Source organism: Camelus dromedarius, chromosome 7 (assembly GCF_036321535.1).
Source record: "Camelus dromedarius isolate mCamDro1 chromosome 7, mCamDro1.pat, whole genome shotgun sequence".
NCBI classification, from domain to species: Eukaryota; Metazoa; Chordata; class Mammalia; order Artiodactyla; family Camelidae; genus Camelus; species Camelus dromedarius.
Genome location: NC_087442.1, coordinates 12935866 through 12962380, shown reverse-complemented (window position 1 = coordinate 12962380; position 26515 = coordinate 12935866). Strand labels below are relative to the sequence as shown.

The window sequence follows — 26515 nt, the reverse complement described above, 5'->3', positions numbered from 1 at the left end:
CACTGACCAACGCCAGCGGTCGGGTCTGCAGAGGGAGTGCCGGGGGACCTCACGTTCTCTTTCCAAACAGGAAGACCATGTAGATACCCAGCATAAGGGAGCCTTGCTCTTTTGAGCTTTTGAGGTTTGTTTGTTTTTTTTGCCCTCGGTAGTAATACGTTGCTTGGAATCATTAAGACTCTGACCTGGCACCACTGTATGGAACGCAATTAATGCATGAGAAACTGGACTGAAATGAAAGTCCAGGTGTTGGGGAGCTGGCTGGGGCTGGGGACTGGCTGGCTCGCCTCCTTCCTGGCTCTGTGTCCTGGGGCAAGAAGGCTGGCTCTCAGCTTCCACATGTGTGGGTGGGGATGAAATGGAGCTGTTCCGATGATTAAATGAAATCGTATACAGGATCGTGCTCTGCAGAGTGTAAAATCATATTTACATATTAAAAACCAACAATAAATGAAGAACTGTGCCCTATGAAACAAATCCAGGCAGTCTCTGGAACAGAAACACACTTAAGTGTTACGCTTGTCTCTCCTTTCAGGGAAGGTTCCGAGTCTATCACAACCAGGATGTATGAAGAAAAGAAGTTTTAAGAAAATTCTTTATTCAAAAATTAGAGTTAAGAAAGGTGAAAAGTATTTAATGTACCAACATGCATGTCCACATGTTTTGTTTGTTTTTTTAAATGAACCAGTGTTCAGAAAAATACCAGTCAGGCGCAATTTCTAATTATAAAGTATCTGAAACAGTATTTTCTTTTCGGTAGAGATATATAAATTTAGGAACATTTGGAACTCATTTATTTGACATCAACAACAACCTAGAGCATAATCCAGCACCTGCAAGTAAACTCCAAAAGGCCTTTGAGCACCACGACCACAGACAGACAGACAGATGTCCCAGGTTCCACGCACAAGGTTTGTGCATGCTGCCACAGAGGGGGTGTCAGGCCCTCCCCAACAGCCTGCTTCACAAGACCCCACTGAGCAAGGACCGAGCCTGCACACTGGCTCGGTACCCCCCACAGAGCGTTCCCACACCTGGACACGCACAGCAATCCTGTTAAGGTGAGCAGGGCAGGCGTTCTCCCTGGACATTAAAAGGAACTCTGTCCTCTTCTGTAAAGCAGAGGGAGCAGCAAGAGCCATATGATAGTAACTGTACTTTTATTACTATCTTCCAACAGAGAAAATACAAAATGCCAAAAAGCTATGGCAGCCCAGTAATGTCTTTCAATATATTAATCACAAAAACATCTCTATGCATCAGAAAAAGTAAAAGTTGCATGCATCCGTACCAAATACAATTTAGCCTACCCACACTACGCCGGGGGAACATAGCGGGTTCTCCAACATTTGTGACCAAGGCCCAGGCCTCTGGTTCTCAAATTCCAGGAGTTAATGACTTGCTCAAGGTCACACGTGCAGCCTTGAGGCCAGAATCCAGGTCCCTTGGCTCCTGTGCCAATATTTTTTCATTACCTTTAACAAGTTTGGTTACTTGACTCCGCAGCCATGAAGGGATTAGAACATCGCACTGGAGGAGGGGAGAGGTCAGCACGCTGACAGCAATGAGAGGAGATGGCCGAACCCTGGGAGGACACGGGGACAACCCCGGGGTGAAACGTGAACACTTTGGAGGCAGAAGGACCGGGCTCTGCCGCTTAGCGGTTGGTTATCTGATCTCAGGTAGTTTTCCTAACCTCTCTGAGCCTGCTCCTCGTCTACAAAACAGGGCTGATACCTAGCTGTAAGAGTTGTGCAGAAAAGAGAGAAAATACACAATAGGCACTTTATAAATGGCAACTCTAGTATTTATTTTAAGAATTCAATAAATATAGATAATAGAAGCCTTTTCACTTTAGAACAAAGAGAATAAAAGGTCTACATAGAATACACGAGTGCCTCCCTGTAGTTGGACACATTTCGTCACATCCTAGTGATAACCATGAGGGATTCAGAAAAGGCTCAGCTGGGGGAGAGCACCCTTTGGTGGAAGGACCATGCATCTGGGAGTCTGATGCCTCTGGTTCCAATCCCCGCAGCACTACTTACTAACCTTATGAAACGTAGCAACCGGTTTCCTGAAACTGAGTTCTCATCTACTAAGTGGGGACAGGAACAGTAACAGTCATCACAAAGATTAAATGTAGGCCCTTGGCCTTTAAATGTCAGAGCCAATCCCCCTCTGTCCTTAACTCCGTATCGGAAGGCAGTGGGTGTCTGGTGTCTTCTTGTTAGATTTCTGTCCATAAAAATGAAAACATTTTTAAGTATGGTGTTGAAATGGGTAAGTCTCAGTCACCTGGAAAATTTATACACATAGGATATTCTTTAGTCTCCAGCATCGTGTGACTCATGGAAGTATTTCTAAATAACCTACATTCATCAGAGTACTAAAATACGGTACACAGCATGCAGTAGGCACTCAATGAATACTGGCTGCAAACTGAATACATGCAAGGAGTGATAATCCAACCCAAATAATTCAACCTGTAAACAAGCAACTTCTATGTGCATAAAGAGTGCGGTCTTCCCTTGAAGCCATGAATTCTGAACTGAGAAAACACATCTGGAATTGAAAAAGGAGACACGTACTTTTTTCCCCTATTCAATAAATAATCAAGAATGGCTAAGTAAGGGTTCTGCATCGCTCAGTACTCTGGGTTTCTCAGGTTTCTCTTTTGACTTGGGTGAAATAGACTACTTAATTTTGAGTGAGCAGACATCCACTTGATCTTCCTGACTCATGAAACAGGTATAATTCAGTAAAATCCGCCTCCTCCCACCAACCCTCACACAGTCATGCCCCTCTCCCAGACACACGTGCACTCACGGGGCCAGCAGACACCGGACCTGGGGCAAGAGTGAGGTTCTGTCACCCAGCCTAGTGGGGAACACCCCCCACTCCAGCACAAAGATAATGTGGACTGACAGTGACATCCCAGCCTGAGTGACTCGGCTCAGAGCTCCATGGGGTGTCCTCCCCCAGGGCATTCCTGCCCCAGCACGGGACCACCTCCTGTCTCTGGAGACACGTGGGAACTCCGCTGTCGTCTGCCTGGGTCTCAAAGGGTCACATCCCCAGGTTCTGTGGTCTGGATGAGTCTCCATTACCTGCTGGCCCAGTCACTCTTGTACATCCCAGTGCTGTCCATGGCCACACAAGAACAGAGACAGAGGGTTAAATGTGGGGGATGGGGGAGGCAGTGTCTGCGCTGGGTTGATGGAAGGATGCTGATGAGCAGAGGAAGATGGGGGAGGGGGGCTGGGAGGTGCGGTGAACGGGGTGGAGAACGATGTTCCCATGCCAACCCGAGGGAAGGGACTGGGAGTCACTTACAGGGTGAGATGCTGCCGCAGACACATTAGAAATCCCCTGCAACACTGCTGAATGACGGTACTTATCGGCCTCAGATGACAGTTACCATATAAAAATTCACAGTTCACCCCATCTTACACGGCCTGCCATGCTGGCCGGCGCCTCTCCCAGCTGGCTGCTGCTCTGGCTGCGACTTCGCCATTTTGTCAAGAAAACAAAACGCCTGCCTACAGCTCAGTGCATGGGCTTCACTCACTAACACCATCTCCACGAAAACCTAATGAAAAAGTAATAAAAGTGAAATACAGTTTATTAATATTCACACTTCCTCCCACTGCCGGCAGCCACGCGCTCTAGCACTAGAGGAGGGGAAGGGGGCCCGGGGCTCCGGGAGCAGCGGTCCTTGTCATCAAAGTGACCATCACGGCGGGTGGCTTCGGAGCAGAGGGTGAGGCCTAAATATAACTGCCCGGCCGTCGGGAGGTCGGAGCCACCTCTTGTCACCAGCCAGCTGGGAGGCCAGAGGAAAGTGAAGGACCAGAACAAATCAGAGCTGTTCTACTGAGCCATTTACAGGACGAACCGTCTGTTACAACCGAGACAGACTTTCAGGAGGAGAAAGAACATGCACTCAAGAGAAAACTGTACCGAAGGGAGGTTTACAAACAGTCACTGAACATACCCCACAAAAGGTGGTTTGGACAAATTACCCCAAATCCTGGGCAAGCATGCAGGGGGAGTAAGGTAGCTATAAAGACAGAGTTTAATGAAATCCCACTTCAGACAGCTTAACTCCGATCGTGGTGATTTCTGATTTTCCTTACTGCCTTCTCCTTGAGAGAGGGGTCTGCTTCCGATTGGTCATGACACACTGCCTGGTGTGTAACAGGTATCCAATAAACGTTTCCCGAATGCAGGGGGAAAGAAAAGCTGTAAGTCAAGATTTGGAGGAGAGCAGACGCATTATCAACGGTTATGACTTGGGAGAAGTGTCCAGAAGGGGAAACTAGCAGACACCAAGGCCAAGAGCAGGGACCTGGAAAGCCATCGATAATGTAATGTTTGTCATGTAATGTAATATAATGTTGGTGGAACTTTGTGGATGGGGGCAGCAAATATGTAAATATACATGTGGTAATATGCAAATTTCTTTTCCATCTAAAGGCCCGTGAGAATAAAATCTAATTATCTACATGGCAATCCAGGGGAGGGGAGGGGATGGTGAAACGCAGTCTATACTGATTAGGGAAGACAGTTGATGAAAAAACAAACAAAACCCAGGGCCTCTGTACTTCCTCTAAACGTCAGTGCCAAGAAAAGATGTGACCCAGAAAGGGCACCAGTGTAAGGAGAGGTGCAAAGGACGAGGGGTGGGGGGCAAACACAAAAGGAAAGTACTTGCATGTCCTTGAGGGCAGCCCTACAGGTGACTCTCTCAGCATCCTCCCCTTCGGCGAGGCTGATGTTTCTGTGCTTTTCCACGGGCCAGGCCCTGCCTGTGTGGATTTCATTCAATCCTCACACTTTCATAAGATGGTGCTGTTGTCCCTGATGTAGGGACTAGGAAGGTTACATGACCTGCCCAAGGACACAGTCGGTAAGTTGCAGAACCAGAATTTTATTTCAGGTTTGCCAAGTCTACAACCAGCTATACCGTGTACTTCAGCAATACTAAAATGTCATAAATGAAGGCCTTTTTTTTTTTTTTCTAGACAAAAATTAGTCTCCCTTAATGAGAGAGAGAGAGAGAGAGAGAGAGAGAGAGAGAGAGCGCCAGCCACAGAGGCGGCCGGCTAGGCTTGGGGAGCTCCTGGCTCCCTGTCCACACCGCACCTGTTCTGCAGGTGGCGCCACGTTCATCGGAGCAGCACCAGCCCCCTCTTTTACACACTGGGGGGCCCAGCTACCTCAAAGAGAGGGAAGATAAAGCTGTTCCTTTTCTTCCCAAGTCAAAGGGGAAAAAACAAACACAAAATTTACTTTAGTGTTTTAGTCCAGCACCAGAAAAGGATAAATCATCCTCAAAACCCTGCTTCTGTAAGGATTTTTTAATCAGCTCCCATAGCTACCACACAAACACAGCTCTCAAAGCTGTCCCTGTTCAAGCTGGCATTTTTAACACCTCTAGGTCCCAAGTACAAATAAACCAGGAAGGGTGTAAATCTCAGTTCCCAGGAAAATCTCACCCCACTCCAACTTCTCAGCCTGAAAAAGTTTTTTTTTCTTTTTAAAAAGTAATTTATTGAGGTGAAATTCATATAACATAAAATTTACCATTCTGCGAACTATTCGGTAGCATTTAGTATATTTGCCATGTTGTGGAACTTCTATTTAGTTCCAAAACATTGCCATCTCTCCAAAGAAAAACTTCTTCCCCATTCAGCTGTCTCACCCATTCCTCCCTCCTCCCTGCCCTTGTCAACCAACAGCCTGCATTCTGTCTTTATGGATTTATCTGTTCTGGTCACATAAAGAGAATCATACAATACGTGACCTCCGAGTCTGGCTTCTTTCACTTGGCCCAGGGTTTTGCACGCTCACGTTGTGGCGCATGTCAGTAAGCCCTTCCTCTTGAGGGCTGACTAATATTCCTCTGTGTGGATACATCACAATTTGTTTAAACATTCATCCACTGCTGGACATTTGGGCTGTTTCCACCTTCGGGCTATTGTGAATAATGCTGCTATGAATGCACAAGTATTTGTCTGAGTACCTGTTTTCAGTTCTTTTGGGTATATACCTAGGAGTGGAATTGCAGAGATTGTATAATAATTCTAGGTTTAAAATTTTGAGGAACTGCTGAACTGTTTTCCGCAGTGGCTGTACCATTTTATATTACCACCATGTATGAAGGTTCTTGAAAAAGTTCTTTTAAACATATCTAACTTATGAAATAAAAATCCTGAAATGATTTTTATTAATGCTGACCTTTGTAGCTCATGAAAGGCTTAGGGGATTTGTGTAACAGCTTTCCTTTAAGAGGCCTTGTGAAATCTCTAATCCTCAGCTACCCATCAAGTATGGAGAATATGTTAATCACCAAAACAGACACTCGGGACATTTACAGTCTAGCTAGTTGCCCACGACTAACACCCAGGACACAATTACAAAATAAATGTAAGCTCAAAAGTTCCATCAAATGCAAGGAGGCATAAAATACAGATTTTTAAATGCAATAAGAATTTACAATGGACAAGGGAGAGATGCGTGGAGAGCAGAGCGGCCAAAGAAAGATGAGTAGAGAAATGAAACCTGAATAAGACCTTGAAGGATGGGGATAATAAATAAGAAAAACAAGAAGCCCTGGCCTCCATCCAATGGCCTGCCTTGTGGATGGGGATGCCGGTCTCTGTTAATGGAGGGTAACCTGGGCAGCAAGAATCCTGAGAAGGAGACGCTTCCTCGCCCGCACAGAGCACTATCTCACTTCCCAAGGGCGGCAGGGAGCACGTCCTGCAGAACAGCCCCCGCCCCACCCCCATCCCAGCTAAGACAGGCGACATTGTCATGTTTCATTAGAAGTGTTCAATTTCTGCGGCAAAACAAACCCAGCAATTCTCATGCTGTGCAGGTAAAATTGAAAGTACGTAGGTGTGGTGAGTCTTGCTTGCTGGATGGAAACAGGGATAACATGAGTATGTACAAGGTCCCTCCGGCTTCCTCCGCAGCTCCTGGAGACACCACCCGGCTTAGGCTGTGTGTGCCTTCCTTCCACAAGAAGAACTTAGGTTTCTGTGCGGAGGGACGCTTTACCAAAGCGCAGGTCAGTGTGACCCTCGGGCACACCCCGCTGTCGGATGGAAGGGCAGGGCTGGAGGGCAGGAATGCGGGTCCCTGTGCCCCAAGCCCAAGGCGATCCTCCCCAGCGTAGAACTCCGCAGCACATGAACTTCAGCGAGCTTACGGATTCACCGCTGTTTGCCTGGCACTACCGCGGCCTGCATCCATCCTGCGTCCATTTTTAGGAGTAAGCCCTTGGGGCTACTGCTGACCCGCGCCTGGATGGGCGAGGGGCGTGCGGCACACGCCGAAGGACGCGCGTGCGCACTGTGGCTACGCACCCACGCCGCGGGCTCTCCCTCCACGACTCGTTCATTTCTGAGCCCATGAAGATGCCGCCCCACCGTGTGTGTGTCAAGGACACTGCGTTTCACTACCACCAGGACAGGGAGGGAGCAACAAACAAAAGCAAGCTGTATGCAAATCCAAGTGTCCGTGCGGAACCAAGCACATGACTCCCACCGTGACCGGAAAGCGAATCATCGCTCCACCGCGCTCTCCAGAGGACAGGTCGTCCGTCTGTATGAGGGTGGGGAGGGCAGGCTAGACAAGAGTCTGCTCAGATCAGACGCATCCCTGCGCCTGCGTGCGGCCCGAGCCTGTGTAGAGGAGCTAGAGGCTGGCCCTCTGCATTCGTGGTTATTCTAGGATGCCTTGGCCCGAGGCCCTCAACCAGCCAGGAATCGCCTGGACAGAGTGGGACACGCAGGCTGCACTCCTGGGGCTGGTCACTAACACGTGGGTGACCTCAGGCAAGACAATGAGCACACAGTGAGCTTGGGACAACGCTGCCCCAGCTACCCTCAGTTACAATGATGGTTACATAAAGCCACATTCAGAGAACACTCAGAAATTGTGAGTTATCCTCACCAAAGGCCCAGGCAAATACACACTGTTAATTTCCCCTCAGAGAGAGTCTCACCCCCTCAGCACTTCTGCTAATTTCTTTGGTGGCTTCATGTTCCTGAGGTTTGTGTCCAAATGGGTGTGTTAAGAGATGTTCTTTCCGGAGAAGCGACAGCACATTCCCCAAAGTCAGGGTCGTGTCCCCACAGCATCTGCAGTGTCACACGTGCAGGAGGTATGTGACATCACTCGCTGAGTGAAGCTTGTAAAAGCCAAGCAGTGAGATGAAGATATGGGTCTTTCAATACAAACCATGACAGAATATGAACAAGAAAAGTTGGAAAAACATTTTAATGGCGTATTTCTCCGAGAAAATCTATCTTCAGTCTTACTGTTTCTGTCAGCACCAGCAGAAACCTCATTTGGGTCTGCATGGCCCCAAACTGAGAGTCAAACATGAATACATTTCTTGCAGGGGCAACAAAGCAATTAACTGGCAACATTCTGAAAGCAGAGCTCTCCCTTAGCTGTGTCCCTGGCGTCTATGTATGGTGGTGCCTGGGGACTTTCCACCGCTGCTGATGTGTCCACCTGGATCAGCGTGGAGAACCTTGGGACCACAGGTAGAGGAAGAGAAGAAAAAGGAAAAGCCAGGGATAGAAAGGCAGGTCATGGTCAGAAACAGTAATGTATTTACAGTCTCTGCTATGCCCAAGGCATGGAGGGGCTGCGTGAGGCTGAGCGCAACAGGGCAAACTCACGTAGACCTCTGAGGTTCCCATGGCCCTCTTGCGGAACATCACCAGCTAAGGAGATGGCGTGTCGGGGAGGTAAGGAGACCCACCCGAGTCCCATGGCTGGCGGGACTCTGAGACCTGTGTCTCTGTCTCCACGTCACCTCCCTGGATCAAGCCAGTGGTGGCTGGTCATCTCAGCTCACTGTAAACTGGGCTGACAACATCAGCCCTGGTTCTTTCACAGGGTCTAAGAGCCAGACTCTGGCTCCAGAAAGTTTATCATTTTCTTGGAGACCAAATGGATGAGTGAATAACAAGTCAGATTACACAACGTCCCAGTGTTTCCAGAGGAAGAAACCACTTCTGCTTGTGGTGAATCTGGCACTTGGGTTTCACGGAGAAGATGGGGCAGGGCTGGATTTGGGGGTGTGGGTGGGGTGGGGAGCAGAGGAGGCATCCTAGGCCGAAGGAGCAGTGTGTGCTCACTCAGGCACTGAAGGCAGGGGGGCAGGGGCAGGGTGGTGGTGAGGGGGAGGCTGGGGCCTTGGAACAGGACTTCGAATTCCAGGCTGGGAACTGGGATGTGGGAGCTAGAGCAGGGAACAGAGGAGGGAATACGGAATCAAGGGAGGAGCTGCAGGGAGTGTTTTCTGGGAAGAAAATGGCGCATTGAAGAGCAAGGAAGGATACCCCAGTGCTGCTTGGGACTATTGCAGAGAGCAGGCTGGGTGGCACCAGGGTGCCAGGCAAACAGGGGTGTGGTGGCCGAGAGCTCAGATCTGCAAACAAATGGACCTCTCACTGCCAGGAAAGGCCTTGTCTTCAACTGGCCACTGAGCTGCAGGGGACACTGTGAAATGACACTGACATGCCGTGGACTCTCATTTCTTCCAACGAAACAAGTGAAAAGTTCCTGTCAGTGGGGAGGGAACGGAAGGAACATGGCTCTGTGCCCAGCATGCAGCCTTGGGCCATGGCCCAGTTATTGGGGTGCATGGCCCAGGTCGTGCTGCCGGGAACTAAACTCATCATGCCTGGAATCACCACTGGGGACAGGGGCCCCTCTCCCAGGCCCATCACTCAAACGCAGACATCAGAACCTACTGCATCCAAGATGGCACACAGGCGCCCTCTTTCCAGGGGGATAAAAGACCTTTCTTGCAAAACCAGCTACTTCTCTGTAGTCAGCACAAATGTCCCCACAGATGGGAGGCCTGCTGTAGGGAAAAGCTGGTTCTAGGAAAACTCTGTTAACGGAAACAATGTTGTTTCACCCCTGGTGTGCTGGCCGTGGCCATGATAGTGTAAAAGCCAAGGGCAGGACTCTGTAGGCACAATAAGTCTGGATGACCAAATTCCACAAAGCCGGAGCCTTCTCCCTGGGCCCTGGCATTTCAGAGGTCACAGTTCCTCACTTCTCTGTTCCTAGCGGTCACCGTCCCTCACTTTTAGGGGGCAAGCCCATGGCCTCTACACAAAACAGCGCATAATAAAGAAACTGCATCACAGAAATGCTCCCATCACCGGTGGCTGTTTATTCCCCAGAGTGGTTTGCATAGTTCCCCTGTCCAGCCGTTTCCAGAACTGACTGTTGCCCTGCTGGCCATCCTGTTACAGGATGAACAACGATATCTCTTTTACCCAAACACAACACAGCAAAACAAAAACAGGAAGAAAAACTAGGCAACATAAAGTTTAAGGGTTTAATATTATCAACAATTTCCTAAGCGGTCTTTAGAGGTAAATTTAGGTTTCCAGTTTTTATTTAGAATTTTTTCAACTTAAGTTTTTGACATAAGGTCTCTGAGTTTAGCCCACCACCACCAGGACCATCAGGACCCGGAGCAGCCCGCTCCCTAAGCTCTCCCTGCTGCTTCTCAGGGGGAAATATTTGACTTTCATAGTGAGAACATCTGACTCTCAGGGCCAGCTCTATTTACATTCTGGGGGTTCACACTTAGTGCCTTTTTATTTGCTAATATAAGTTCTAATTTACAAAAAGAACAGGACTAGAAATCCTTCACTGGAGGTCAGTGGATGACAAAGAAGTGACACCAACAGTCTGTCCCTCATGTTCTGGCCAAAAAAACTTTGATTTTATGGTCAATAACTATATGAATGAGGTTGTGACTGGAGAGCAGACTTCCTGAGTCACACGAATCAGGATCAGAGGGGACTCCAAACATGGGGATCCTTGTGGACCAGTCTACCTGCTGCCACTGAACTCGTATACCCAACACACCCACACCGACACACACTTACACGTCCAACATGCACATGGGGCACGTGCACGCATGCCCGCACACACACACACATCCCTTCAGAAAGTCCTGAAGAGTCTTGTCCATCACTCCAGCCTTGGCTTTACCCTTGTGATGCCGGCGGAGATGGGGGGCGGATGCAGGGAGAGCGGCAGGTGGCAAAGGCAGTACAGCTTCACGAGGCTTCCAGCGCCTGCTCCCCTCTCCCAGCTCCCCGCTCCAGAGGGCCTGTGCCCAGCCCAACGAGGGCAGGACTCGCAGCTTTACTGCAGGAACCCGAGCAGCAGCAGGGTGGTGACATGCCCGTGCCCTCTAGTCAAGAATGATGTACCTGGGTTTCCCTCCCAGCCCAGAGGAAGAGATGTTGCCCCTCTCCTCAAATGCTAACCTCTTCACTGTCACACCGGGCACTGTCCCTTCCTGACACCAGAGGAAACCCTCCAGACACACTCCTCAGTGCCTACGGAATGTGAAGTAAGAGCCAGGGTCCACAGAGATGAAAAGGAAACGACGCATGAGCTCAAGAAACTTGGGAATGCTGGGGATGCTGACCGCTAGCCCTGATACCTGGCCAAATAAAATAAGCGCTAAACCAGAGGCACACAAACCGGGAGGGGAGCCGGGGAGAGCGTGATGGGTATTAATGACACGGAGCGAGGTGCACGCGGGTGAGCCACACGCCTGCGGCTGGCTCCTTTAGTCCTTAGAACAACCTCAGAAACTGCTGTTGTATTTCCCTCGTAAGAGAAAAGAACAATGAGCCTCAGAGAGGTTTGGGAACTTGCCTGAAGTCACATAGCTATCGAGTGGCAGATCTGGAATTCAAACCCAGGTCTGTGCCAATGCTGTGACAATGACAAAAATGATGCTGCCGCTGCCAACAGCAGCAGCAGCAAAGCAGTAAGAGCAGCTGACACGGGCCGAGTGCTTGCCACGTGCCAGGCACACGCGGGGCCTCACACTCGGAGGGAGGTCTTTGTTCAGGCGGCTCGTAAGTATGAAGACACAGTTAGGGGCACACGGCTAGCATGCCTGTAAGGGCTCAGAGACAGAGAAGCAGAAAGGGGTCAGAGGCCCAGGGGATGGCGCTGTCCCCATGTGTGCAAGGTTTCCTAGTTGGTCTTGCTGCGCTCGGCCCCTTCTTCATGCTGGGAAGTCATTTCTAATTTTCTGTAAAGGTAAAATGGGACATGACAGATGTTGGCTGATTTCAGGGAACTAATCTGTTAAAAGCCAAGTCAGCTGTCTTCAGGTTTGAAATTGAAATCTCACAGGTAGACAGGCAAGATGGGACCAGACATTTTTGGTGAGATGTGTTTGTGCCCCAAAAGGCTGATCTTGGGGCCCGGACGATCCAGGGTTTGGAGATGCTGGAGGCCACGGGCCCAAGGTTTAGGGCAACAGCAAAAGGACTTGTAGGAAATACTACAAAAAACTGGGCACGTGAAGGTTTCTGGTGAGTGTGGCACTGTGAGCTGAGCTGTGAAGGAACATATGAGGCTCCCGACACCATCCATCCATCTGTTCAATGGGCCAGTTAGTCACTTACTCATTCAACACCGGAGCCGTGGGGAATGACCCCCACAGCATCTGCTGAGCGCGCACCTCCACCTCTGGCCGCTGCTTCTGACAAACACCTGTTTCAGGCCCCTCTCCTTGCAGGGATTTCCTCTCTCAGACAGAGCCTGGCTCATCCCCCACCTCCAGCGGGCAGGCTGGCCAGATGAAGAAGGAGAGTGTGGAGAGAGGCAAGATTCATTATTTTTAGCTTTTAAGTCAGATCCCCCAACTCTCCCCAAACCAAAGTTTGCAGTTCAACTCAGAATTCTTAGCCTATGGTCCTTAAATCTGCCTAAAAAGCCACTGCCCCTTTGCTCCCTTTCCATTTAGAAATGCGGCAGGTGTACCTGGAGCAGGGGACGAAGCAGATCCCCTGGGTCTGGGGCGCGTGTTCCCTCTGATCTCAGCCACAGGCGCGGGGCTTTTTCTGGGCTCCACGTCACCCTGCTTTTCTGGCTCACAGACTCCCCTAAGTCTGCCCCAGCCCACTGAATCCTCACACAAGCTAGGCCCAAACCAAGGCACAGGATAGTCAACACCCTTGGGGACCTCAGTCTCGGGGGTCCAGAGCCCTGCCTCCCTTTTTCCAGGCATGATCCTGGAGGCCCTGGGCAGGCCCCTCAGAGGTCAAATGGAGCAGCCCCCTAACTCTTCCCCGTATTAACCTCCATTCCCTTCCTCCTGCCTCCTGAGATCTTCCCCCAGATAGACTCCCTGCACCCAAGCCCCGTCTCAGGTTCTGCTTTGGGAACACTTAACTGATGACAACTGCTTCTACAATGTCACCGTCTCCCTCTCTGCCCAGGAACAAGGGCCATAGCCCAGTACCCAGCACCAAGAGCCTTTCTCCTCCATCCAGCTTTAAGACTCTGAGCCAGCAGCTGGTGGGACCGAGGGAGAAAGGGAACTCCAGGCTCAAGCTGTCCTGGCAAGGCTGTGGCTGGGTGCTTGTGCATACCTCCTCCTCTGGGAAGCCTGGTGAAGCGGGCGAGGAAAGGATGGCCCGACCTGTACCAGCTGTGATGCAGAGACCCACTGCCCTGGGAGGCCAAGAGCAGGAGGGAGGGGGTCCATTCACTGGGATGCGTGTCCAGGACTCAGAACATGCAAACAGCCCAGGGAGACGGGGAAAAGCGATTCAAGGGCAACACGCTCTGCCTTCTCAGTTTAATGGGATGTCTACACCGGGGTGGACGAGGACAGCGGAGTCTGCCACATCCATGGCTGGCTCCCCAGGGACAGCTCATTACATGACAGATTTGGGGGCAGAGCTGCACAGCACAGGGCACTCCTGCTCATTTCTTGAAACCTCAGCACAAAGCACAGTGTCTGGCACACCTTCAGAATTCAAAAAATTACTTGTTTGACGCATAAATGAGGCCGATAGCCCCAAATCCAGCTACAGGGAGAGTTCAGTAGCTACTTAGCAGCGCGTGCTACGTCGACTGCAAATTATGCAAAAGTTGGTGTCCATGAATGTCTCCGCTGTCCATTTGCTTCCCTATCCCCCCAACCATTCCCCTCCCAACCACTCACGTGCCAGTTCACCAACCCACATAACCTCTCCTATCGCAGGTGCCAACTATTCTTGGATCATCACTGTCACCACCATTGAGGCATAAAGGGTTTGACCACAAGGAATCAACAACTGGGTGCCACGCAGGGGAAATCAACCAGTCAGATGAAAGGTCAACAGCTCCATGCCGGGTTGTCAACAGCAGCCCCACTTCTCCCATTTTGACCGGGCACGTAGTCACCCCCTCTGTGGGATGACAGACTCTGGGATCTAAGCCATCTAGAGCAACAGTTCTCAAAGGACAAAATAATATAATTAAAAAGAAAGGAAGGGAGGGAGGGAGGAGGAAAGAAAGGGAGGGAACTTCTGGAGGTGATGGATCTGTTTAAGGCATAAATGTGGTGATGGGTTCACAGGTACAGACTTATCTCGAAACTCATCAAGTTGTACACATTAAATACAGACAGGTCTTTGTGTGTCAATGATGCATCAATAAAATGGCTTTAAAAAAAGAATTAGCAGCAGAGCTTGTTTAAATGTATGTCCCCTGGCTCCACCCCTGGAAAGCCTGTTTGTTAAGATTTGTTTTGCAACCCAGGAACCTCCATTTCTGACAAGCTCCTGAGTGCTACAGGGGCAGAAGGGTCCTTGGATCACACTTGGAAAACAACTGGTTTATACCTTGAGCCTGAGAGTGGTTCCAGCCCTACTGTCCTCAGATCTGGGAACGTGTAGGTGGCAGCTCTGCAGCAAGGCTGAGAAAATTGGGCCAAGTTTCCGGGGCATCAACATCACTTCTGCATCTGGGCCCTCGGCCTCTGGGGCTGCTCTGGTGACCTGTGAAGGGGCATAGTTTTCCAGTGTCTTTGAGGTTGTGTGTGTGTCCTTGCGTGTACGTGCATGTTAGTTGCATGTGTCTGCGCGTCTCCCTGCACGTGGTGGGCATCTGTGTCCATCAGCATCTTTGCTGGAGCTGAGCATGAGCGTCTGTCACCAAGGGGTTCACAAGCACACCGACGTCTGCCTGTGTTATGCGTGGGCTTAAACTGTGTCATCTGAGTTTATTTGTGTGAGTGTGCGTGTGTGCGTGCGTGCGTGCGTGCGTGTGTGTAGGAGGGACTGGAACACCCGGGCAGAGATACACTCAAATACACAGAAAGGTTCTCACTTTAGTTATTTCATACTAAAGAAAAATTTAATGTCCAGTTATTTCACCACACAACTCAAGGTCCTAAAGACAAGTCAGGGAAAACTGAAGATAACCTTACAGCGCAGATGACTTATTGATTACTTCTCTTCAGAAAAGAAACCGCAGCTCTAAGAGCTTTTACATATTCATAACCACCTCCTTCATCCAGGTGAATGAGATGACCAATGGGTTGACTATTTCACTCAATATTCTCCGATGTAAACTAGCACTTTTTCCTGTTGAACCTGCTAGTAAAAAAGACAAATTAATTTAAAAAGCTAACGCCTGCAATGCAATTGCTTTCAGTGCTCTTCTTTTCAATCAAACCTAACTTCTAGGTGGAAATCTTTTATACTTCATAATCTGCACAAGCTGTGCAATTTCTGAAATTATTTTTATGGCTTTATTAAGCCACGCCCCTTTCCTGAAGTGACTTAGAGTAGGCATTTTGGAATATGCCATGTTCCCCGCTGCCAGGGAGGAGATCAGGGAGGGCTCCCAGTGTGAGCTAATGAGGCCAAGGTAAGCCCACAGGAGAGAAGACTGTCTCCTGACCAAGGACTGAACCATCCTCTCTGGCCACCTGTCTCATAAGCCCAGGCCCTGGTTGTAATGGGATCCAGACGCACGAGTGCGGATGGCTCAGAGTTGACATCTACCGATATAATGACTCAGGGGAACACAGTTGGCTGGGGAGGGACAGGCCCAGGACTGGAGCTAAAGTCTCTCAATGCACCTTCCAGAGCCTATGACTCCATAGCAGTGGTGGGACCTGAAATCAGGTTCTGGAGACCAGAGCGTCACAACTGTGCCTTAAGGAAAAGCAAAGTTCATTAACAAATAGCAGCAAAACAAACAAGGATTCCCTCTAAGCCAACTCTGCAATCACAGCACCAGAATTTAAAAGCACTAAAAGTGTTCATATTTATAATGGGGGGGGGTGATCGCCATTATAATCTAGGGTCTCTTCCCTTCATTTGTAATTACTACTGTCTCCTACCCTCCGGGTTCCACTCAACGCACACACACCCCCCATTCCAGTTGATTAATTTTACATATGTAATGTCATCGATCCTACTTTGCTCAATCAAAGCCCCTCAAGCCTCCATCAGAACTCCCCACTGTCAGACCTCCCTTATCTGACACTCACTTTCCAACCCAGGCATTCAGCTCCTTGCAGGTGTCACTGTCGTTCCCTCCCTACTGCTTCCCTTATTTATTCCACTCTGAGGCTTTCAGGCTACCCCAAATCCCCATCTCACATTTCCTTTAAGGTCAACCTCAAGATTCCTTCAGTATTGGTCTTGCTCTATAAAACTTCCCTATTAACAACCCACCTTGCAAAATCTTTCATTGATTTTCAATTTATTTAACAGTTTTTTTTTTCTTCACCACTGGTTCCCTAGAATCTCAATGAATATCTGCTGAGTGACCAAACATTTGCAATATCAAAGCATCAGAATTCCACTCTAGGCAATTTGTTTGTGTCTTTTAATCTCAGAAAAACCAAAAACGCCTCCAGATTAGAGATCAGGTTTTATCTTCTAACCTCCAGCCCACGGACCACAGGACACACAGTAGGTCCTGACGGAATGTTTGATGAATTGAACTGAATTAAAATATATCTCCACCCTCATCTAAAACAACCATGGAATCAACTCGAAGATAGTTTGCAATCAAAAGAACCAGACAAAAAAGGTCGGATTATTCTGAAAAAGTAGATCATTGGCTATTTTTTACGTCCTAAATTTTTAAGCTCCCCCTGCTCCTTTTTTTTTGGGCCTCGTAATAGTCTCAAGTGTTTCAAATTAAGTCTAGACGACAAGAGTATTTTAAACAGCCTGGAGCAGCAACAATAAAGCCACAGTTTTTAATCTCTGACTATCCCCTGCCTGAATGGCATGTCTTTTTGTTTGTTTTTCCTGAGTAGAGCTTAATATTTGGCCTTGTTTTTAGTTTACTGGTCACGCTGATAGTGGAAATTCTCCAGCATCAATTCATGCTTGCTCCAAAAAAATAACTGGCACCAGTGCAGAGGCAGAGCAGTAGTCCTCCCCTTATCCACAGTCAGCCGTGATCCAAAAATACTACGTGGAAAATTCCAGAAATGAACAATTCGTAAGTTTTAAATCGCCTGCTGTTCTGAGCAGTGTGATAAAACCTCACACCATCCTGTTCTGTCCCAACCAGGACGTGAATCTTCCTTTCGTCCAGCACACCCTGCCCACGAGTCTCCTACAGCATCTCTTAGCCGCGGGCTTGGTGATCGGATTGACTGTGGTGTCTCGGGGTTTGTGTTCAAGTAGCCCTTATTTTACTTAAATAATGGCCCCCAACGGCCAGAACAGTGAGGCTGGCAATTCAGAGATGCCAAAGAGAAGCTGTGAAGTGCTTCCTTTAAGTGAAAAGGTGAAAGGTCTCCACTTTTCTTATTGAAGGAAAGAAGGAAGTATGCTGAGCTTGCTAAGATCGATTCTAAGGATGAATCTTCTGTTCGTTAAATCATGAAGAAGGGAAAAAGAAATTTGTGCTAGTTTTGCTGTCATGCCTCAAATTGCAGGTTACGGCCACTGCATGACAGTGCTTACTTAAGATGGAAAAGGCATTAAATATGTACAATAAGGTATTCCAAGAGAGAAAGAGAGAGACCACGTTCACATAACTTATTACAGTGTACTGTTATAATTGTTCTATTTTATTATTAGCTATTGTTGCTAATCTCTTACTGAGCCTAATTTATAAATTATACTTTACTTAGGCATGTATGCATGGGAAAAAACACAGTATATACCGGGTTCAGTGCTATCCTCAGTTTCAGGCACCCACTGGGAGTTTTGGAATGTAATCCCCAAGGATAAGGCAGGGCTGCTGTTGGGAAAAGGCAGGGATTTCCAAGGTGTGTTAACAGAAGTGAACAGGATTACCTACAATTCGACCCCTTAGGGTGTGAACACTTGAAAGGTGACGCCATCGAGGAAGTCCCTTTCTCCCTGAGTGGCCCCAGCCCACCTGCACTAGCGTACCTCCAACTCCCCGTGGCGAGTCTTGGGGGCGTTTGCGCGCGCACGCGTGTGCAGTGGGAGGACCTTCTCCAGGGACACCTCTCTGGAGACTCTGGTGCAGTAGGTCTCGGACAGGACCTTGGCAAAAGCGTGTGCTTAACAAGCTCTCCAGGTGATTCTTACGCACCATAAAGCCTGAGAGCCAGCGTGGTCTGATGGTTAACTATGTGACTGGCCTTCAAGTTGGAGGGTCAAGCTGGCAGGGGCTACCCACACATCAGTCTTAAAAAATGAAAGAAGCAGCCTTTGTTTCCTGAAAAACACACAGTCAGAATGTTTGTCTCACAGGATACCTACACCCTATGCCCGATTTTGGCCAAGTAAGTGCCTAACAGTTGGGGAAACTGCTCCCTGCAACACGCCGGCTTTTCCATGTACTGCACACTAGGACAGGAACATCTCCTTGCATCATACCGTTTTCACGTTACTAGGTGGGGACGAGGGTGAGCTGAGACTAACACTGTCCATTTCAAACAGGGAGGGACGTGTCAGCATCCTCCCCCTTGAAAGTGAGCGGTTCCCCAGGGACGACCGCCCAGCTCAGACACAGGCGCTCGAGGCTGGAATCACAGCGTGGTGATCCCTCTCCTCAGGCTGCTCAAACACAGAGGCATTCTCTCAAAATGCAGCTGAAAACATCTCCCTTCTCAGATTAACAACGGACAACCGGAGAGACTTCCCGACCACCTTCCTCTTCCCTACAAGAGGCAAAGCAATCAGGAAAAGCAACTCGATGAATGCGGCCAGCAGTGGGCTGTCCCACACGCCTGGGACTCACGCAGACAGAGCTCGAGACTTGTCCTCACACCCTCAGACCGCCATGCATGGCAGCAAACTACTCCGGGGTTCAGACAGGACCGGGGGAAGGGGAGGATGTTGCAACCAATTGAGAGACGAAGCACCACTTGAGGCAGAATGAAGAGCTGGCTGGCTTCCACGGTGACTGTGCCCTTGAGACCAGAGCTGGGCACTGGGGGAGGGCCGAAGTGGCCACAGGAGGAAGAGGTTATCCTGCTTAGAATTTCAGGCAGTGGTCACACAGGGCTAAAGAAAGGGGGTAACACCACACCCAGAGGGGGGGCCTTCTGAGGGAAATGGGGGTGCTGGGGCCGGAAGTGGGAGACCAAGAGCAGAGTTAGTGAGAGCCCATGACTCTCGGCAAATGAGCCTTCCACACCCGTCACAGCAGCGGTTTCTCCTGCCGCCCAGATCTCCTGAGGTGGGGTCCCCAGCACCCGGGCCTCAGGGCAGACACGGAAGCACAGTGAGCCTGGAGAGTCTGTCTGTTGGGAGAGGGGTGCCAATGTCACGTGGGCACCGGAAGGTGAGAACACGAGAGCCCAAAGTCAACTGATGCAATTTATGAACTACTTTTTAAATAGCGTTTTTAAGTCTTTTTTTTTTTTCTTTTTGTGGGGGGAAGAGGTAATTAGGTATTTTTAGAGGAGGTACTGGGGATTGAACCCAGGACCCTGTGCACGCTAGGCATGTGCTTCACCACTTGAGCTATACTCTCTCCCGCCAGAGTTTCTAAGTCTTCTTGGAAGTTGCTGTGCTCAATTTTCAGTAAACATGAGTAAAGCCAGTATTGCTCACTAAATGATACCAACATAACCAAGCAATAAATGCTTGAGTAGCCCAACTTCACTGCGGTTCACCCTAAATTCAGGCCAAGACCTAGGAAGAACAGCCTCTGGCATGCTGAACCGGCACCCCTAAATGTAAAGTGACCATGGCAGCAGGGAGCTGGCCTAGGCACTGCTGTCCCTCGGGCGGCCTGGTGACCCTCGATGATGCCACCCAGAGCTCGTGCTCAGAGAAAGGCACTTCCTAGAGAGAACGTCTGCTGTCCCGGCCCCAGCCCAGCCTCCTCCTTCACCCCTTCTCCTGGGGTCCTCAGGGTCCACTCCCTTCGCCTTCAAGCAGCCCAGGCTCCCTGTCCTCAGTGGCCACAGCACTGGGCTCACAGCTTCCCTCTCTGTGCAGCTCTGGTGAGAAACACGGGGCTCCAGAGCTGAGGGGCGATAGCAGAGCACAGAGGTCTACGGAGCGAGTGAGTGCAGAGGGAGCAGGTGAGCGAGAGCAGATCCTCCCTCCCGGAGCCCAGCGGGGAAGCAGATGTGTGCATGCACACCTGAACCTAGTGCCAAAGGAACGGCTGGTGAAGGGTGTAAGAAAGAGCCTAGAAATGAGCTGCCGTCATTCAGAAAATGACCCGGAAAGCGGGAGGGTAGGGCAGGGGGAGAGACAGCGCAGGTGGAGGGGACTGGAAAGCTGTCTGAGTCAGGATTAAGATGAGGGAGGTGAGGAGGTAGCTGGGACATGTGTCGTGTGGCCACAGACCTCTCAGGGAAGGGGGTGTACTGAGACCTGCAGGCTCAGGGTGCGGGGGGGGCGGAGCCCTGGGGTGGGGGTGCCTGCAGCAGCCTGGCCGGGTTGCAGGGAAGCACATCGGCAAACAAGGGGTGCGGGCGGGGCAGCCTCAGCACGGGTGGCGGGCTGTGTGGGAGCATATTTCCAGCCTTTTCTCTGCGGCCCGGAAGGAAGTGTGGGGAAGCATGTGCGGGCCAGCGTGGCTCTGATATGGATCAGTCCTGGGATTCCAGTTTTACTGCCTACACATCCACCTCTTAAATGTGTTGTCAGCCTTCTTCTCGGGCAGTCTTAGTTTCGTTTCTTATCAACTTCCACTATCACCTGTTCAACATCCCCTCCGACACAGCCCATCCCGTCTCCCCGGAGCGGACTTACGAGCTTCCCATTCCCGTCCATGCTCAGCACGCTGACTGCGGGCCAGGTACCGGGCGGAGATCCCGGGCCGTGTTCCTGCCCCATCATCCAACAGCCCCACCAGCTGGTGACTGGACTTTCCCAGCTTCTGGGTCAGGAATGAAGGGGCACAGAAGCGAGCCATCAGCCCAGGTGCACCGCTTAGCGAGTGGAGGGATGAGGCTCAGCCCTAGGTCTTCCTGACTCCAGAGCCAGAGCTCATCTGGCCGGCACCGGAGGGACCTTCTCAACCCTGGCTGGGAGCCCCGGAGGAGCTGCGACCAACACCCGTGCAGGACTCCACCCCCAGAGATGTCGAGTCAGTTTGTGGTTATTTTTTTAAAGCCCCCTCACTGCCCCATGGATTGGATTGGATTTTAACGTGGAGCCAGGGGTGGGAGCCAGACGCTACAGACTGCAGGATGGCGAGGTCCTTGCCTCTGCTGTCCTGGGCCCAGTGCCGTGGCTGGCTCATGTCAGAAGTGAAGTAAACCCTTGTTGGATGAGTGAGGAATGAGGGCTTCGCACTTTCCCACCAAGGGTACTACCATCCTTCACCTTCCTGACCCCAAATCTGGAGTTCTCCCACCACAGGAGACAGCTGACGGGTCCTCAGGGTACAGACACTCCCTTCTCCCACCCTTTTCCACAGGGACATAAACATCTCAGAGCATCACTTTCGTCCCGTTACCCTCTGTTGTTCACATGCTTTGGAGCTTGCTCTGGGTTCACTGATACAGCTGCACCCCTGAGTCTGGTATCTAAGACCTCACCATCCTGGTCCCAACTTCTCCTTTCAACTTCTCCACCCTCCCTGCTCCAGATTCTCTGTGAGCCCTGTGCATTCTTGTACAAGTGACTTCATAATGCATGTCCCTCTCTCTCCCACATCCACACCTGTGGGACGTGTAGACACCCCTCCCATGCCTTTGCTCTTTGCCCAGCCACAAGGAATCCCTCCCAACTCTGAACATCTATACCTAGAATCTTACTTGGCTTCATTCCTACATGGTTTCTACTCATCATTTCAATGTGCACAAGTCCTAATTTCCCAACTCAATTATGATCACTTGAGAGCAGCAATCTGATCTCGCCAGCAGCGACCAACACTGCACACGCTCTGTGAATGCCGCTGGGCACTCCGCTTCTCCTGTCCCAGTGTAGACGGCCTTACCTGTAATATCTCGACTGCAAGTAGGTGGAACACACAGCCTTGGACACGTGACTGGCTGAACCAAAGTCAATGACCTTCACTCTGTACGGCTGTCTGGATGGATCTACCAGCATGATGTTTTCTGGCTTGAGGTCAGCGTGGATAAGTCCTAGGCTTTTTAGTTTCATCAGGGCTGTGGCAACCTGCTGGAGGACTGGGCGAATGTATTTGAGGGGCAAGGGGCTAAACTTATTCTGCTTCAGAAAGTCATAGAGGTTCTGCTCTAACATCTCAAAGACCAAGCACGTGTGGTTCTTGTGCTGGAAGCACTCGTAGGCGCGGACGAAGTTGTAGTCGTCAGCGCTCTCCGTGCTCAGGCGGGCTAGGATGCTCACCTCGATCTGACCTTGCCGGGCGTAGGACGGGTGGTTCTTCAGGATCTTGATGGCCACGATTTCATTGGTGCCCCGTTTCCAGCACTTGACCACTTGCCCGAATGTCCCTCGGCCCAAGAACTCGAGCACTTCGTACGTGTTGGTCATGGAGCACAGCACCTCATGCTGGACCAGCTGGTAGTCGCCCTCACTGTTGGAGCCGCTGTTTTTGGAGGTGGCAGTCGATGTGGTGGCAGTGGCGACAGTGGCCCCGCTCGCATTGTTCTGAATCATGGGTGGGTGCTCCTCGATGATTTGCACGCTGCTCGTGTTCTCGATCTCCTCACTCTTCCGCTTGAGTCCGCATTTCTGGTAGGTGTCAAGGAGGCTCACAGTGCTTCGACGCATTAGGTTGTGCGGTCCGCCGAGGACCTGCCCGGTGACAGAAGTGCTACTTGCTGATGTGACGACTATGTGCCCGGTGCTTCCTGGGAAGATGATGGTCTGCTCGTAAGGTAGGCTGGGGTTTGGGATCGGCAGGGAGGTGCTGACGGTTGTGGCTGGCTGAGGAGGCGGCACGTTCTTGCTCTGGCCGTACACTTTGCTGTGGGAGCCGTACCCAGTCATGTCCCAGTTGGAACTCGGCTCTACTTTCAGTTTCTTCACGCTACAGAAGGCACTTGATTGAAGGGTGTGAGGGGAGAAAACTTGCACATGTGAGGCCATACCTGCGAGAACAAGGGTGGGGAGAATGAACATTTTAGTCGCCGTTGCACGAGCAAACAGCAAAGTCACTTGAGTTGTGACCGGCAGTGTGGGCCCTAGAGAGTGTTTTCCTCCCACTGCAGAACGAGGCCAGAAAAGTGAATCTATTCCACCCAGAAGCACGGTCTGGGCACTCGGTTTGGGGGCCCCAGGAGTTCCAGGGGTGCACCTGCCACCATAAGGAGGGTAGGAGACTTGAAGTGGGGATACAGTGCAGACTCAGAGACAGAATTCGAATACCAGGACCTGGTTCATTACCTACTTTTTAAAAAAATATTGTTTGCGATAGACACAAATTCTTCCTCAATTCTCACTGGGTTGCAATCCTGTATTAGGTGGCCCAGCTAACTGTTACACACCTAGTTGTCCCACATGGTCAGCTACTCCTTGTCACAGACCCTAAAGCTGTCAGGTTTACTCATTCGAGGAAACATCCTCCCATGCAGGTCGAATCACAGAGCCACTCGGGATATGCTAGCTTTCAGATGAACCATAATTACCCCCTGGCATCTTAGTCACCTTAAATAATTCTGCAGGGTTGAATCGACTAGCAGTCAATCTCATGTCCTGATGTTTGGATTCAGATAGTCTGAAACATTTTATCAGCTTTTTTGAGGGGGGAGTGGGTAGCACAACTCATGGGTTCTAGTCACTCACTTTTCCTTCTACGTTCATCTATCAGTCAATTTATCTAGAAAGTACTGTTATTTCATATCAAAATCTCATTCACAATTTAGATAACGTCAGAAATCAGTAAGACTGTAACTTCGGAATAGCTGCACAATGTATAATTATGGTGATACTGGAAACAAAAACTCACAACGTATGAGGGAAAAGTAATAAGGCGATGAGGAAGGATAAGGCCTTAAAGGGAAAAGCAGAAACAAACACTGCCCATCTTCTAAGCTGCAGCTGAGAAACATCTCCTGTAAAAGCACAAGGAAAGTGGGGTTTCTACCAAGCACCTCGGTGTGTAGCCATCCTACAGTCTGTCTCTCTGACCCCCTAGCACGACCCAGGGTGGTTCTTTATCATTTTCCTTTTCACCTTCTCACCCATCAGTCACCCTAGTCCACCCTCTCCCTCAGCAACAACCCACCTTCCACTTTGTCCAGAAGCCCAAGGCCAGCAGCCTTGCTGTCCACCTTTATTCTCTTCATTTCAAAACACTCCTGAATTTACACCCGCCGTCCGTGCTCCTTTCCATCTTTCCAGTCTCCGAGGAAGAGGTCTCTCTCCATTCCGACATTAAAAGCTCCCCCTATTTTCACAATTCACCCTCTCCCACTCTTGAATTCTACACGCCCTCCACTGTCCACTCTCTTACGGCTTTCAAGTTCTCGCTGTTAACTGGATCCAAGTCCTCAGTAGGTACTTAACAAAGTGTTGCCTAAAGAATCAGTGACAATCTCTTCTGCCTTCACATATACACAGGTGCACAAGGAGACTCCCAACGTGGCAGGCAAGAGTAACAGTGTATCCTCCCTTTCAATCCTTTTCCTTCTTCTCACCTGTAATCAATGGTTTATGGTCCCTTTTCTTCAAGGCTTGCTCTTTAATCCATCTCTCCGACGCACACACACACTGTGCTCTTAAAGGTAAATGACTTCCTAATTGCCTAACCCAATGGCCCTTGTCCAGCCCCTATTCTCTTTGACTTCTTGGCAACCTCTGATCTGCTGACCACGACTTCCCCCTTGATGCTTTTATCTGTGCTGTGTGAATCTGTAACCTCCCCATCCTGCCTGATTACACACTGTGTGCTCGGCTGGTTCCTCTTCCTCCTTTAAAATGTTGGCATTTCCAACATTTGGACTCTGTTCTCTCTGGATTTAAGCTGTCACGTTGTCATATCTATGCAGGCAACCCCCACATGTTCATCACAGGCCAAGTTCTCCCTCGCACCTTCCAGTAATGATTGCTGCCTCCTGCTACAACATCAAAGATCATCTTCCAGAGACTAACTCCTTATCTTTCCCTAAAAATCTAGCCATCTCACACTCCATGATAATGTCCCCACGTCTATTCATAAAATACTCTATTCTAGTCACCTGGATCCAAAACTGTGGATTTACCTTTGGTGATTCTTTTTTGCCTCTATGCACAAGATGATGTGGAGTTTCTTCCTTCCTTCAAAATTTCTTCTTCCTTCAAAATGTCCTTTGAATCCATCTCTTTGTTTCTGTTCTTGCTGCCACTTCCATAACTAAAGAATTTATCACTCTCTCATAGACTAAAACAAACATAGACATCTGGTCGACCTGCGCACTCGTTCCTCCTCTAGTTTGCCCATCTTTAGTCACCAGATTATCTTCCTAGAACATTTTTAAGCATGTCACTCCTCCGTCCAAAAACTTTCAATGATTCCTTAGCATCTAGAAGATAAATTTGAGTAATCTTAACGCCTTCACATTTTGATTTCAACTGCTTTGTTGGCTTCACTTCCAACTATTAACCTTCCTGAATCCTCAGTTTTAATTAAGCTGTTCTATTCATTGTTTCTAGAATGTCTCTATATTTCTTACCTCCATGCTCTTACACCATTCCCCCATTTGGCATGCCTTCACCATTTCTCTCAGCTTATCCAAAGGTAAGAATTCAATGCTTCCTCTTCCCAGGCCATGCCAGCCCACAGTGATATTCCCAACTCTCCATTCCTAAGGCGCTTACCGCACATACTGCCCATTTGGCCACAAACTGCATTTCTGTCTTACAAAATCTCGTCTTGAATTGAATTACTTATCTTTTGTACTATATAACTTTTTACACATTTAAGTCATGTTTCCATAACCAGGCTATATTCTGAGGGCACAAGCAACAGTTTATACTTCATACTTCTTATTTCCCCTCTAACATTAGGCTGAATTTATTATATATGGTAGGCACTCAGCTGATGGAATAAAGCCTTTTAACTGGCCAGGACTCCAAGAGACCTTAGTTCTCCAGCTACAGAGCAATTACCAGTCATAAGCATCTATGGAACCTGGCCTTACTCTGGAGCATAAAGAAAAACTTGCCAATACTTTTGTACCCAAACCAAGGCAGAGTCCAGGCAGCTCTTGTCCTGGGGTCAGCAGTCACATTTGTCCTAATTCATCCTGGCTGTGCTCTGACTTCCCAGGGGCAACCTCAGCCTGTCTAACACCCAATGCCTGCCCTGAACTCCCTTTGACCGTGATCCCTAGATC

General features: G+C 49.6%; 1 protein-coding gene across 9 annotated transcripts in view; it reads right to left on the bottom strand.

Annotated features, from left to right (window-relative positions):
- HIPK2 (homeodomain interacting protein kinase 2) overlaps positions 1-26515 on the bottom strand; it is a 181422-nt gene that overhangs the window by 102771 nt on the left and 52136 nt on the right. For all 9 annotated transcript variants that reach the window (XR_010381577.1, XM_064487309.1, XM_064487308.1 and 6 more), the window contains exon 2: positions 22210-23290. Coding sequence is in view for 8 of the 9 variants with exons in the window: in XM_064487309.1 (XP_064343379.1) it covers positions 22210-23290 (1081 nt within the window). In the remaining variant the exon portion in view is untranslated. The remainder of the gene's footprint in view (positions 1-22209; positions 23291-26515) is intronic.